We start from the raw sequence: 14,801 nt of genomic DNA, 5'->3' as shown, positions 1-14,801 counted from the left end.
TTGCAGGTCACGTCTCAAGAATCTGAAGCCAAACCACTGACCTTCACATTTGTGCCATCCATTGGACAACTTCCAACTCACTTTGAGGTTGTAGATGTCTGTAAGTTCCTTGTGACAATTCCAGAGGAGCCAAAAGATCTGAGCAATCAAGAAATTATAAATAAGGTAGAATTTTGCTTGTGCTTATTTTTTCCACTCTTCCAAAGATGCGTAAAATGTTGTTCTGGGCATCCCTGTACTGAAGCATTTTACCTTGAATATGTCTTGGCTAGTATTTAGTTATAATTTGGTTATAATTATAGTTGGTTAATTATAATTAAGTCTACCAGAGGTACAGAATCATCGTACGAGACACGTCTACTCAACAGCCTATTTTTGTTGTTGAGTGCATACCAGGAAGGAAACCCTTCAGCATTCTGATACTCTACTCTGTTGGTTGTGCAAGGATATATTCTTGGCACAGCCACTGGGATTCCTTCTTGATGAAGATAGTAGCAAGGGCAGTGTGTGAGGCATGCTATTACATGGGAATCCACCAAGAGATGGTCACATTTCAGCAAATGCCAGTGCTTTGGCTTCCAGATAAGGTGGCACTTTTCTTCACAGCTGTGTAGGAATGCATTAGTTGAAATGAAAACTTGCTTTCTTGTTTTTGAAAGCTTGTCCCACTGATTTTCTATGATGGTAGCCAACAGCCATTATTCTGCCCACAGTGTCTGTTTCATTCCTTTCCTGCTTCAAAACAGGATTCACATCTCCTTTCCTGTTCATGCTTTGTGGTGATTTTGTTGTTGTTTCTCCTCCCCCGGGACGTTTCTGGACCTGCAGTTCTTGGTGCTCTTCCTCTTAATAAACTTTTCACAAGAGTTCATACTCCTCTGACCTGACCATGCTCTAGCACTTTTAGGAACTTTTATAACTGAAAAAGAGTCAGATTTAGACAGAGAACAGGCATTCTTGAAGAGACATACACTGAAGTATTGTCCTCAAGATGTTTAAATTATCAGATACATTTCCAGCCATCAGGATTTATTTTGCAATAAGCAGTGCTCTGGGATAGGCAGAATGATGTGTTCCAGACATCTTTCTCTCTGTGTTTTAATATGCTGTTAGGCAGAGAAAACTTTCCTGCCAAGGAATGCAGTAGTGAGTCCTTTGTAACACTGATTATTCCCTTTCCTTGAACATCTAGAACCTAGGCAGTACTTGTAAAAACAAACAATCAAATACCGGACCAACAAACAAGCAAAAACACCTCCAAACTCATGACTGTAATAACTTATTGTACTGTTCAATACATTTTTTTGAAGAACTCCCGGGCACCCGGATTTTTCAGTGGAAACTTGTTGTTATTACATTCTTCAGGCAGGATTCAAGTATGAGCCCCATCTACAGGTTTTCTCTTGCATTACACATTAGTTTTATTTCACGATTCCTCCAAGACTAATATGGTTTACCATGGCAGTTGCAATACTGATTTGGTGATTTGCATATCATATCTCCAGCTACTCCTGCTCTCATTCAGTACTTACTTGAGAAGTCACATACTGGAAGTGTAAGTAGGAAGAACAATTGTGGTCTGTGTTGAGATGCTTAAGCACACAGTAAAGCTCTCTGACCTCAAACTATCTGTCTGCCCTTTTCAGAGAATGCCTTGGCTTGAAGGCCTTTGTTTCTTCATTAATATGTATAGGTTTTGTCCCAGATTTATCTGCCAGACTCCTGTGAGGACTATTGTCTGCTCCCATGGATCCCACGGTCACAGTGCCTTCCCATCGTGTCTGATGTTGTCAAGTCTGACAACTCATTTGGCTTGATTTCACCCTCTTTTCCAGTTCCCCCCAAATCGCAGCACCAGGCTTGGGCTCCCATTCTGCTGTGAGTATACCGTTGCTCCTTGTGTAACAAGGAGGCATCACCTACAGCATTGGGAACTGGCTGGATGCTGCCTGGGGAGAAGCAGGCTGGCTGGATTCTGCTCATATCAAGCCCAAATTCTTCATTCATCTTCTGCACTTCTGGTAGGGTAGCACTGGCCACCATGTCAGGCCAAAGTTCTTCTCTTGAGGAACACAAATATAATGTGGCTAACTGAGATCTTTTCCCTTGTATCTCTTGTAGGCTAAGGTAGTCTCTGATGAGCTGTCCTTAAACAGTGTAGTCCAGCAAGACTGTGGTGTGCCTGCCATCTCTCCAAACAGCACCCAAACTGTTCTCCAGTCCCTGGTATCTTACTCAAGCAAAGGAGAAATGCAGGAGAATGATCTTTTTAAGGCTGAGTTTATCCTGATTACGGACTCCGGCGACGAGGATGAAGCAGGCGCTGCCTCTATCAATGCCCAGAGGCCCTCCAATGGCTATGGGCCCATCAGTGCTCAACTGCTGGCTACGTCCCACATCTCTCCTGGCATGGAGTCAAGGAAGCCTCCCAGCGATGGGCATCTTCCAAGTGCTACACTTTCTCACAGCACTGCTGATCAGCAAAACCAGCAGGTAACCTATTAAACGATTATTATTTATTATTATTAAACTATTATTAAACCTATTAACCTCTTGATCTAAACTTTGCTTTCAGACCTTTCGGGACACAGACCTTGTGTTTCTTTGTAAAGCAGCCTGACCAATTTATTCTTTAATTAGTGCTTTTGCTAACCATTTCTGTAATGTTTGTATTCTAAAGAGTTTTCCCCTGCCCTTCTGACTTATCGCCTCTTCCTGTGGCTCTGATAGATAAATGGAACAAGTAATGCATCTCTATTATTCTTTACTTTCTTTCCTTTAAGAGCAGCACATGATGACAGCAAGTTAATCAGATGGTGTTATATTCCTAGGTAGACTAAATTGGTTAAATCATTGAAATCAATGGAGCCTGTAGATCGTTTGAATTATTAGTATCTGACTTCTTAGGCCTATTTTTTTCTCAGCGCCTGCTGCAGCTCTTTATTCTAGAGAAAAAGTCTACAAGAATGATATTATTCTAATTGTTAGTTAGCACTGAGTTTGCACAGGTATCAAGAACTAATTTAGTTGGAAGATCTGTTTTATGTTCATCTTCATAGGACACATATATTGATTTATTCAAATTTTAAATCCCCGATGGGAGATGGGGGAGTCAAAAAAAAAAAAAGAGGTGTTTGAAATTTTTCATTTTCAAAATGCATGAATCTGATTTACTGCATGAAAATTTAATGTGTCTCACCATAGAAAGGGCACTGATAGTTTGAAAGGGTGTATATGCCGTCGTAAAACTTACCCTTTAGCAAAATAGCAACATCCTTCTCATATAAAAATGTTCAGACATTTCCTTTGACCTAACTGGTTTCCATCAGTTGAAAGTGCAATTCTTCATCAGGACTTTAAAGAGAAAGTACTGGCTACTTTGACTCTGAAAATGAATAGGACTTCCTATCATATATATTAAAATACTTGCACCGCTCTGTTTTGCTTTATTCTGTTTTTTCATTCAATTCAGTGTTGATTTTTGATGGAGAAAATTGTGAATAAGAAATCCACTCTTGTTTGAGCTTCACAGCATTATGAAGTACTCATTTTATCCTGGAAACTCTCAGTGAAATCAGTGGGAATTTTACCTTTGGCAGGAATGAATGCAGAGGTAAATCTGTGCAGGGCAGACAGCTTGTAAGAGAACTATGGTACTAGGGAAGCACAAATTTACTTAAGCATTTTTAAGTATGCATCTTCTATAAGAACTGGTAGGGTTTTTTGTATGACTGCAGAAAAATTCATAGGCTGTAACTGTTACAATTTTTATGACTTGATAAGAAAACATGGATCTGCTTAGTAAAGTAACAGAAAACAGATTGCACAGAATGTGGAACTGAAGCTTAACTTTACTAACTATTCACCTGAACATGAAGAGACATAGGGCATAATATGGGTAGAATGTATTTCCTCATTACTCTTAAGGAATACATTTTCAAGACTTTAGATACTTCCTTGGTCTTTATTTTCTCAATATCTGTAATTGTTTCTTTTCATAGGAGGAAGATCTTTTTGTTAAGCTGCTTTACACTGACGTTCTGACTGTTCTTCAGTGTCAGGCTTCTAGCACTGAACATTCTTCTTCAGCTCTCAGGCATCACTCTTGCTGGTTTATTGTCTCGTGAAACACCATCAGCTCAGAAATGAAGCAAAAGTAGGAAAAGATTTAATAGCTAAATTATTTATCTGTGAGTAGATTTTCTATCCCAAAAGTACTTCAAACGGGCTACCTTTTCAGTTCTAGGATTTTGAAGCCAGGATGTCTCACTTAAGAGTTATTACATACAACATTAGGTTCATTTAAAAGCATACCTAGGCTTAATGATCAGTTTCCTGTCAGAAAGAGAAAAGTAGGGATCGGCACTTCAGTGATTGTATTGTATTATACAACCATTGTATTGTACAGAGTTTTAGTCTGAACCGGAGGGTTTCTACAGCTTCATTAATTTCTGAATTCATTATAAGAAAGAAAAAATCAAGACATCAAAAAAAAAAAAGAGCATCTTCTGTTGTTCTGGCTTAACAGGCATGACTAATGCTGGAAAATGCTCTGCCGTATTTAAAGGGTGAAAAATATATTCAGCATTAAAATATTTATGCATATGTGTATATCTACACAAATATATGGAGTAATTCTGGTCATATTTGGGACATTTTATTTATTGTTTACTATTTATAAATGTATATATATTTGTCAAAGAGAGTCTAGGCATGCAACAGAGAATCAGATTGGCTCTTTTCCTTGAGATGTCCCCTTTGGGGTGAGGAGGATGTGGCTGCTCCTTTTAGTGGGACTCTAGACCAGATCACAGAAATTTCTCAGCTCACTAAAGGGGATCAATCCTCAAAATGTTTCTTTATCCTGTCAAAGTCACTTGGCACTCTGTCCAGTGCATGTCATCTGGTTTGGCTTTTCCAGATGAATCTGTTGAAAGCTGTATAAACTCCTGCCATCACCAGGAAGAAACTACCTTCTTTGCTGGGAGAGTTCTGAATGGCATCCGTGTTAAGTGATTCTCAGGTCACACTTCAATTTACTATGCTGTCTCTAGAAGTTTGCCAAGTTTTCTACAGTCTCCAGTGTTTCCCTCTCTCTTTCTGGCTCTCAGGATGCGGGCTGAGGTAGGGAAATGACCGTATATATTCTTATTCATGATCAAATCCTAGTGAGATCAAAACATGACTATCTAATACCAGATCTAGATGAAGCCACATTCTCAGATGTAACTTTAACCTTTTAGGCTTTCAGTTTGTCATGTTCTTTTCTTTTCTGATTTCATCAGCGCATCTCTTGGGGCTTTGCTGGTTATCAGTAATGATATTTTTTTGCAGCATTTCCCTTCCAAAATATTATGATCTCATCAGGAAAATCTGTTAAAAAAACGTAGCTCAGTTCTGCAATTTCAAGTATACTGAAGTTCCTCTGGGCAAGGCTTTACACTAAGATTAAGGCCTGTCTGATATTTCTGGGGTCGTTATTTACATGGCATGAAAATATTTTTCAAGTTCCTTCATCCATTCATACCAAAGTAACCTGAATGAAAACAAATCCCTTGATCAAAGGAAGTTATATCTCATTTATGGACACTACTGATGTTGCATGTGTAAGATCATGCCCAGTTTAGCAACCCTCCACACCCTGATTCAAGAGAGGTATGGAGGAAGTGATGGGAATGCAGCACAAAGTTGATGAGGCAGCTGGGATGTGTGTGAGTGGAAGCTGAAGGAGTTCCAGCAAACAGGCCTTGTTACATCACTTCTAAGCTATTTTGATTTGCTTCTCTGACTCTGAAATGAGAGTGTGATCATCTATATGTGTATCTAACGTAATACAATAGCAAAATGTTTTCAGAAGACTTGAATCGTGGTTCAATTAGCTCAGCACATAAGTGCTCAGTGTTCAAACTGGAAGATGACTACAGCAAAAATCTCTTTATTATACTTTTAGGAGCATATTTATGATCTGCTACCGGGAACATTTTTCTAGCTGCTTATAAATCTTTCTTACCAAGTTTAATCTAATTACAAGTCATTGCACATCCTGCTTTCATTATAGAGTCTCATATTCATTCCTCATTTTCTTTTAATCCAGTGTCTTTGTAAGGGAAATTTATCTATTCCATTTTGAAATATAGGGATTTCATTCTTCATCCTTGTTTTTGCAATAATCTTCCAGCATTCATTATTAAATTCAGCAGGCTTCTCAAAAATAACAGTTGTATGACTATGCTGCTTTTTATGGTGTTAAATAGTTTTGTTTCATTACATATTTACTATCATTTTTTTCATAATTTTAAATAGTAAATTATTTTACAAAATCTCTAGCATTTTTCTCCTTTATTAGTAGCTCTTCCAAGAGTTGTCACAGTTTCTCAATAATTTACAGTACAATGGTATCACAGATATTCATTTTTATATCATAATATTTACACTGCATAAATAAGGTTTCCATTTTGAAATGAGACACCTTAGCACTTGGGAAGTTAGTGTGGTTGTAAATCACAGTTATCAGATTGGAGATCTGATAAATATTTATGAATATCTGAAGGGAAGTGAGAGGCAAATGGATGAGGCCAGGCTCCTCTCAGTGGTTTGTAGCGATTGGATGAGGAGCAATGGCCTAAAACATGAACATTGGACATTCCATACTAACATGAGGAAGAACTTCTTTACAGTAAGGGTGATAGAGCCCTGGAAAAGGTTGCCCAGAAAGATTGTGGAGTCTCCTTTTCTGGAGATATTCAAGACCTGTCTGGACAACTACCTGTGTGACCTGTTGTAGGTTACCTGCTTTAGCAGAGGATTGGACTTGATGTCTCAAGGTCTCTTCCAACCCCTGCCATTCTGTGATTCTGTGATTACATAAAGGCATTCCAACAATTAACTTTTATTACTATAAATGAAGACAAATCTGGGTGTGTCTGATATAGAGAATGTATTCATTAACAGGTTTTGCTATTTGCATGCAGTTGTTTAGCAGGAAACGCTCACATATTTTTAGTCATATAGGTTAGCAGGATTCTACTGTGCTTATTTATCCCACATTTAGCATTTCAGGTACAGTTTAGCCTGCAAAGCCCTTTGTATCTGGCTTTGCTGTCACACCAGCTCTCTTGAAAATTATGTTTTATAATTATTTTTTGTTTTGTGATGTATCAATACTGTGTGACAGTAAGCTATATTAATTTCTATTTCTTAACGGGAAGATGTTTCTATTAAAAATTGGAATTAAAAAGACAAGCCAAAACCACATGGAATCCATGTATGTAGAACCTGGTATAACTGTTTTACAGAATTTTCAGTTGTCAAATAAATATATAGATAGACTTTTTTTGTTGTTGTTGTTGTTTAGATGAAGTTTTTAGGTATTAGATTCAATTTCTCTAGTTTAAAACTCCTCAGTCAAAAGTTAGGTGATAATTTGTAGCTTTTTGGATTTACAGTTGGCTTTGTTCACTATTTCACACTGATATGTTTACTTCAAATATTATATTCCCCAGTTTTTAATTTCAATATCATAATAACTTGGAGGATTTTGAGAGAATTTCTTTCTTTAAGAGCATAGAACTGTATAAAATATCGATAAGATACTTGTGTGCTCTAACTAGTTTTGACAAATCCTAATTAGAAGAGACCTAAGAAAAAGAATTCATACAATAGCTCATTACTGTTTTATTAGTGCATTATAAGACTGTGGATAAGGGGATAAGGACTATAATATGATCTATGAAAGATCAGAAGAGTGAGAGACAAACTGGACGCTCTGATTTAGATTGTTCTGAACAAATGTTTCATTCTGATATCACAATACTGCAAAAGATGTTGTTTAATGAATGATTGGTTGAGTTGAATCTCATTTACAGAGAGATTACTTTCCATAGAACTGGTATAGTGAGATCAGGCAATATTACAACATTCTCACTTTCAGTTATGATTACTCAAGAATTGCATCACGTGGTTCTTGACATCACTGGCACAACTGCCTTGGGTTTTATTTAAAAAGTCAGTAGCCTTGGGCATTTTGACATCTCAGCAGAACTGAGACCTTGTGAAAGTAAAATAACGCAACTTGACTGTGCTCAGTCAAGTTCCCTTACAGCTCTGTGCATCTGTTTTTTTAACCCACAAAGCAGTACTAATGGAACACTATGTGCATGACTACAGGACTGAAATGTGGGATGCTTAACAGTTACATAGGTTCTACCTATATTAACATTTCTGTTTTTCTTTTTCCTCCAGTTAATTTCTACTCTTTCCACCTCTGATCATCTTTCCTCTAAATCACCTGCTGTCCACTTAATTTCTCCAACTAATCTGAAAGTAGCGTGTGGTGCCATGGTTAACCTGAATCAAGCCTCTTCGCTGGAAGACTCCCGTAACAACTGGCAGTCAGCAACTGGGTCTTCTAAGCAAGATTCATCTCTCTACTTTCAGTCTGCTTTCCACAGTTCAGCCCCCTCCATGTCTAAATTATCCTGCTCTGCATCAAATTGTTGTTACTCCAACCCTCAACTGTATGATAACATACAAACACCAAATGTCCATATCCCTGACTGTGTTTGCAAGATGGGAAACTTCCCTAGATCTTCTGTTCCAGGAAAGAGTCTGTGTGTTTCCCCCAGTCCTCCGCATTCAGCTGAAATTCAAGTATCATCAGGCCAGCCTTCATTTTCCTGTTCTTCCAAAAGACTGAATGCTTTATCTCCTCTCCCTGTACATATAATCACACATTCATTATCTCCTAGCCCTAAACCTTTGTCTCCACCCTCTCTTTATGGCTCATCTTCGACTATATGTAGTATAAATGAGCCTTGTACACAAACATCATCTAAAGGAAATTTAACAAGGTCAGGAATTAAATCCCCTCTGCCGACCAGACTCACTCTCTTGACTGCCATTTTGAGATCAGGTTCTTCTCAGCGGAGACCTCTTTCTCCTGCTTCTTGTCCCACGTTTTCTCCTTCCTCCCTTTGTTCCTCAACACTTGCAATAGATCAAAAGTTCAAAACAACTCCCCCAACCCCCAGAAAATCTGTTTCAAGCCCTCCTATTAGACCAGATTCTCCCAGCAAAGAGGGATATTGGTCTTCAGGATGGGCTCAGAACATGCCTTTACACTCCAAGCCTCATCCTGCTCCTCGTGCGAGGTCTCTTTCTCCTAAAAAGTGCCTTCCAGGCCAAACACTCTCTCCAGACTCCCGAAGTCCCCTGTCATCCCCCATCCCTTCCCACAGGAAATCAGCTGCCTCCACAGGCTGGCATGCTACACTGCCTGCTCCAGTAGTGCCACCACATACCCCAGCATACCATTCCCTTGCACATCCAGCCTCTCCTCCCCCTGAAGGCTTATGTTATCCTGCCTCCAGGTCCCAGGCACCTCAGAAATCTCAGAGGGTGCACACTTACTCGCCCATCTTTACCTGTCAGTCATTTCGTTTGCTTTCTTCTACCAGAAATAGTGGCAAAGTCTTCCCCACCACAGAAAAGCAGTCATCTCTCTCCCAAGGTCTTTTGAATTCAGCTTCTACATTGAGCTCTGATTCATACCAAAATTATACTCAGGAGCTGAGTGCTTCCTCTCCTGCCCCTTCAAATCTCTCAAATCAGTGGTCTCTCTCGCGTCCTGATTCTACTTCACCGGTTCCCCAAACTCATAATATTAGTTCGCACTCACCACGGCTTCACTCTTCATTGATGCACAAAAACTATAGGTCTAACTGCCTCTCTCCAAGACCTCAGCAATCTGCCACCTCACCGGTATTAAAGTGTAGATCTCCTGTCTCAGACAAGTCACCATGCACACTGCCATCAAGACCCCAAGAGCTGACTTCACCACAATCTTTTTCCCCGCCTCCTGACCATGAAAACATCAAACCCAAGGTATCTTGGTGCATGCTTATTTTCTAATGGTTCTTTGTCCTTTTAGGAAAAATCACATCCGTGTTGTTGCAAAATGCTAATAAAATGAATGAGCTGGAGAAAAGGAAAGAACTGTAATTGAGTTGGTAGTGCAGGCAATGAAGAATAAATATTACTATTAAATTTTCTAGCAACATGTTTTGTATTATGAGGAAGATGCCGTAGGAGTCCTTTTGCACAAAATAAAGTATTGATAGATTGGAGGAGATAGGGATGATTTGTGTCCAGGGGTTCTGACCTGTTGAAGTTATCTGAACAGGGACTTCAGAACCATAGGCCAGAGAGGGAAGACAAGGACAGTCCCCTGCTTCTTCCTCATCTTTTCCACTGATATTTCTAATCTTATTATGCTAGACAGAGGATGGGGAGATCTTCCTACAAGATGTAGTCCTGCAAATATGAAAGCCTTGCACTTGGTGGGTGCATCAGCCATACTCACATTGTCATTCACCAAAAAGCAAGAGAGTTTCAGCAGAGTGAAAATAAGCAACGATGGCAATTGCTGCAGGAGTGCCTGGGAAAAAGCCTCCCTTTAAACCTAAAGATAAATCTCAAGAAAGGGAAGGGGAGGGAAAGGAAAGCTGATCGCAAGATATACAGCAGTTAGGTACCCGGGAAAAAAAAGAAACTGCCCTGCACAAGGGGAGTGCCAATGGCAGGAGACAGCTGAGCTGTAGAAGACCTTCCAGCCTCTTTTATCTTATCTCTGCATTCTGTGCTCTCCTTTAATTCTCCCTCTTGCTGATTTCAGAGCTCACCTTGGACAGCTGAAGCATGCTGCCCATCACAGAAAGGCCATCATAATTTTTTGATTTATTTGCTTACAATGCAAAATTGCAGTGTGGCCGTGGCAGGAGTGACCTGGCCTGCTTGGAAAATGTTAATTGAAAATGAGAGGTTTAAAGCAGCACAGAGTAATATTTTTCATGAATTGTTTTTTTAAAAAACCAAACAACCCAAAAGGAGCCATTGTGCCAAGCACAGCTGTATACTGCCATTATGCACTGTTGGGACTACTTAATGAGATGAAAAGAGAAATGAAATAGTCACAATTTCAAAAAAAAAAGCCCCCTGAGGCAAAACTGAACAGCATGACTGAGTCTGTGGATTGCAAAGCACTTGCAATGTCTGCTGTCTTCAGCATAATCTCTGATGATAAGGAAGTTACCTGCTTGTGGCACATAGCTGTTGCCCAGATTACATTTTCGGGGGCCATTTAATAATTTCTGCCCTTCCAATGGTCCTTTTTCCTGGTAATTCTGCTGTTCATGTGATGCAGTGGCACTTATGAAGTTGCCAACCATAATATGGAGCATGGGAGAGTACACACTAGTTTAATAGGCTCGAGTGGTTAGAGTGGTGCCATTTCTAATCATGCAGACAAAGCTGGTTCCACTGGGTTTGTGGATGACCTGCAATCCCTAAATCAAATGCAGAAGTTCAGCAGAGGAAAAGTTTCATCTGGCTTTAAAATGTGATGCTGAGTCTTCATGTATAGCTAGTAACTGTGTATTCAATGCCCTCCTTTCCTTCTGCTCTCATCTATTTCTATACTCAATTTTTGAAATAGCTCAGCAGACTTTTGTTTTGCTTATCTGTTAATCGTACCAGGCTTTCTGATAACTCTTTGGCCTCAAATCTCTGTATATTTTTGGGAAAAAAAAAGGAAAAGATTGAGGAGAAATAGCATGAGCATCTTAAACAGCCTTTAAGATTTTTTAATACCAATCAGTTCAACTTTAAGAGTAGACAAAGAGCAGATTGTTCCATCTAATGATTACTGATGTATGACAAAGTTTTGCTTGTAAGATTTCTCCAAGGGAAAAGTGCAAAAGAGCTTGACTTCGGCATGTGTAATTTTGCAGCATTAATGTTGCTTCAACAGTTATTAAACCAGCACGTCTTAAACCAGAATTTTGACATTAGATGTACTTTTCAACAGGCACATCAAGCTGTTTCATTAGCATTATATCAAAGCAGTTATGCAAAAAAGATTAGTTAATGGGAGCTCTTATGCATTCATGTTTATGCATGTGCCAATTAATAGAAATAAAAAATAGTTTATAAATGTATTTAAGTATTAGCATTTTAATATTTTATGTTCCCATGTTTTATATATTTATGTTTATTTTTGCCATTCTATACAGTGAATATGAACATAATTAAACTCTCAGAACATTGTGAAGTGTTAAGTTGTGGGTAATTTCAGGAAATAAAAATACTCTCCCTGGGCTTTCAAAACAATTTTAGTAGTGCCTTAATGGACTTGGTGTAGTGAAATGGATAGTGGAATGGATTGGATACAGATAAAATTGCTGATTCTGCAAGAAGAGAATAGAATTAAAACATTTGGGTCTTGTTAGAAAATTCTTTGCAGTGTTTTAGTCCTTTATATTCATTGATTTTTCCCGTTTGAATATAGCCCAGGAATGTATGTAAATCTACCCCAGATTTGGGAAACAAATCTTTATATAGCATATAGATTTTTGCCATCTAAACGTTCAAAAGACTGGATATAAGTCATGTTTTTTAACTTTTGAAAAATAATATCAGAAGTTAGGCAATTCTATTATAGTCAATGGAGAGGAGATGGCGTATCTACAGGATGATTCTGTTTTACCTTTTCTGTTTGAGGATGAGATGACTTATTCTGTAGAAATGCCCATGAGTATAAAAGGCTTTAGTTCTGACTGAAACGCCTAAATGGTAAACATTCAAGTTCGAATGACTAAAGCTCAAATAAATGTAAAAATAATAATAATGATGTGACTTTGGCACTGCCATATGCTTTGATAGAATATTCACTCAGTATATGCGATTATGGGCTTCTTGAATGCCTGTCAATCTCTAAGTTCTGAGTAGAAATAAATGTGAGTAAGTCTCAGGAAAATATAGTATTGTATATGGAAAGATTTCAAAGGTGTGTTCTACAGTCTTTCAAAAGAAGTGCAAAGATGATATAAAATTCTTTAATCTGAATTAAAATTTTTGCCCCTCTGCCATCAGGGACTTTCATTAGATATAAAAAAAAGGGAAAAAAAAAAAAGTCTAATCAATAACTCAAAATATGGCATATTCTTTGGCCTATTGTTTTATAATTATTAGCATTCATCTTGGTAAATCTTACCAAAATATTCAACCAATAACTGAAAACTCTATTATTTTCTGAATTCGTCCTACCACAACAGACCCTGCTGAAGGGTCCCCTTCTTTCTTATAGCCCACTTTCACTGAAAGGCCGCTATCAGGTCTCCCCGGAGCCTTCTCTTCTCCAAGGTGAACAGCCCCAGCTCTTTCAGCCTTTCCTTATAGGAGAGGTGTTCCAGACCCTGGATCATTTGTCAAAACTTAAGTTATTAAAAAAGAATATTTTTTAAGGCAGATCTTAGAATTTTTGTATCCTAAACCATACATTTTTTGTGGTTAAAATTGTCACTTCTGTGTACCTGATTTGAGTGTAAAAGTTCCTTTATTTGTTTTGAAATAATTGGATGTGAGAGTTATTTATAAAGGAGGTTAAAAGCAGTGCCATATTACTTAAGAGATCTGTCCACTTTGACAAGTAATTCAACATTGGAAGATCTTATTCGACAATCACAGACCTCCCTGTGACTTAGCAGACACCACCCAGCAGCAGTTTGTGAAGTGCATGTTCTGGCAGAAGTGGCTTTGCGTTATCATTTCAAATTGCAAGCAAACTAGGAATGAACTCACAGCCTCTTTTGATATTGATACAAGGATGGTCTGTAGAAAATGGTCAAAATCAAATTATAAGCTGCTGATATAGAATGTTCATGTAGTCCTACCTCACTCCTAAGTGCAAAAGATACATCTTATAGTCCTTTAAAATCTTAGAAAATGCACTAGATTTTCTTTAAGGTATATATTTCCTAGATAGTATGTAAGCCTTGTGTTGTTGCAATGTGTCTATGAGACAATTAAAATCATCTTTCATTCTGTCATGCCTTTTTCCTTTCCTCTGTCTTTCTCCCTCTCTCCCTTTTACCGATCTTTACTTCTCTTCCTGCTTTCTGGTTTACCTTTTTAGCAATACAAGATCAAGACAAGCTACAAGGCATTTGCAGCAATCCCTACAAACACATTACTTATGGAACAGAAGGTTAGTGTTTGCTCAAGGGCACGGGAATTGCATTTCATATATTAGAACATTCAGCTTTTGTACATACTCTGACATGTCTGTTGGCGATATTGCACAACATAAGCTCTGTGAACCAGCTGCTCAGGATTATATGTAATTCCAACAGTTTTTCAGGGTCAACCACTTTGCACTGAAGATCAAGCACTTCACTACTCTGAATTTCTGCAAATAAATTTACTGTAAAAAACAACAACAAAAAACCAAACATGTTCCAAGGGAATTGCCATTTCTGACAATGTCTCAAAGTCTATTTCCCTGTTTGAAAATCTCTGAAGCACTGCTATTCCTAGATCTACCCATCAGTAGATCAGTAAATGATTCTTTAATGTCTTTGCTCATACTAGTAAATTTAAAAAAAACAAGAAACATCCCCAGACTCAGGAATTTATTGGCCGTATTATTACACTGTGAAAATTGTCCTAGCCATTGCACTGATGTTTTATCTTCTGTTTTTCCAAACAACTCCTTAAGCTCTTTGACTGTGTTGGCCATGGGTCCATTCCCAGGAGGCAGCTTAGGATAACAGTCCTCTCTTGCAGGATAATATGATAGATCCAGACACCAGTCCCTAGTACATTTATTTACTACAAAAAAAAAAAAAATAACAGTAAAAGGCTATGTTTTATAATTCTTATGTTGATAATGCAACTTTGGAAGTAAGTTGAAAATTTAAATTTTTCATGAGGAGTTCAAAGTAGAGGAGTTGGACTAGATGATTTCT

General features: G+C 38.2%; 1 protein-coding gene across 1 annotated transcript; it reads left to right on the top strand.

The window, feature by feature from the left end:
- LOC104909339 (muscular LMNA-interacting protein) lies at positions 1 to 14,101 on the top strand (the record flags this gene model as incomplete). Its single annotated transcript, XM_019613589.1, has 4 exons — positions 1 to 165; positions 2,122 to 2,493; positions 8,242 to 9,882; positions 13,970 to 14,101. Coding segments are annotated over 4 exons (2,295 nt in total), but the record flags the coding sequence as incomplete, so codon positions are not given.
- Between the last annotated feature and the right edge of the window lie 700 nt (positions 14,102 to 14,801).

This window comes from Meleagris gallopavo, chromosome 2 (assembly GCF_000146605.3).
Source record: "Meleagris gallopavo isolate NT-WF06-2002-E0010 breed Aviagen turkey brand Nicholas breeding stock chromosome 2, Turkey_5.1, whole genome shotgun sequence".
Lineage (NCBI taxonomy): Eukaryota > Metazoa > Chordata > Aves > Galliformes > Phasianidae > Meleagris > Meleagris gallopavo.
This window is presented reverse-complemented; position numbering and strand designations above follow the sequence as displayed.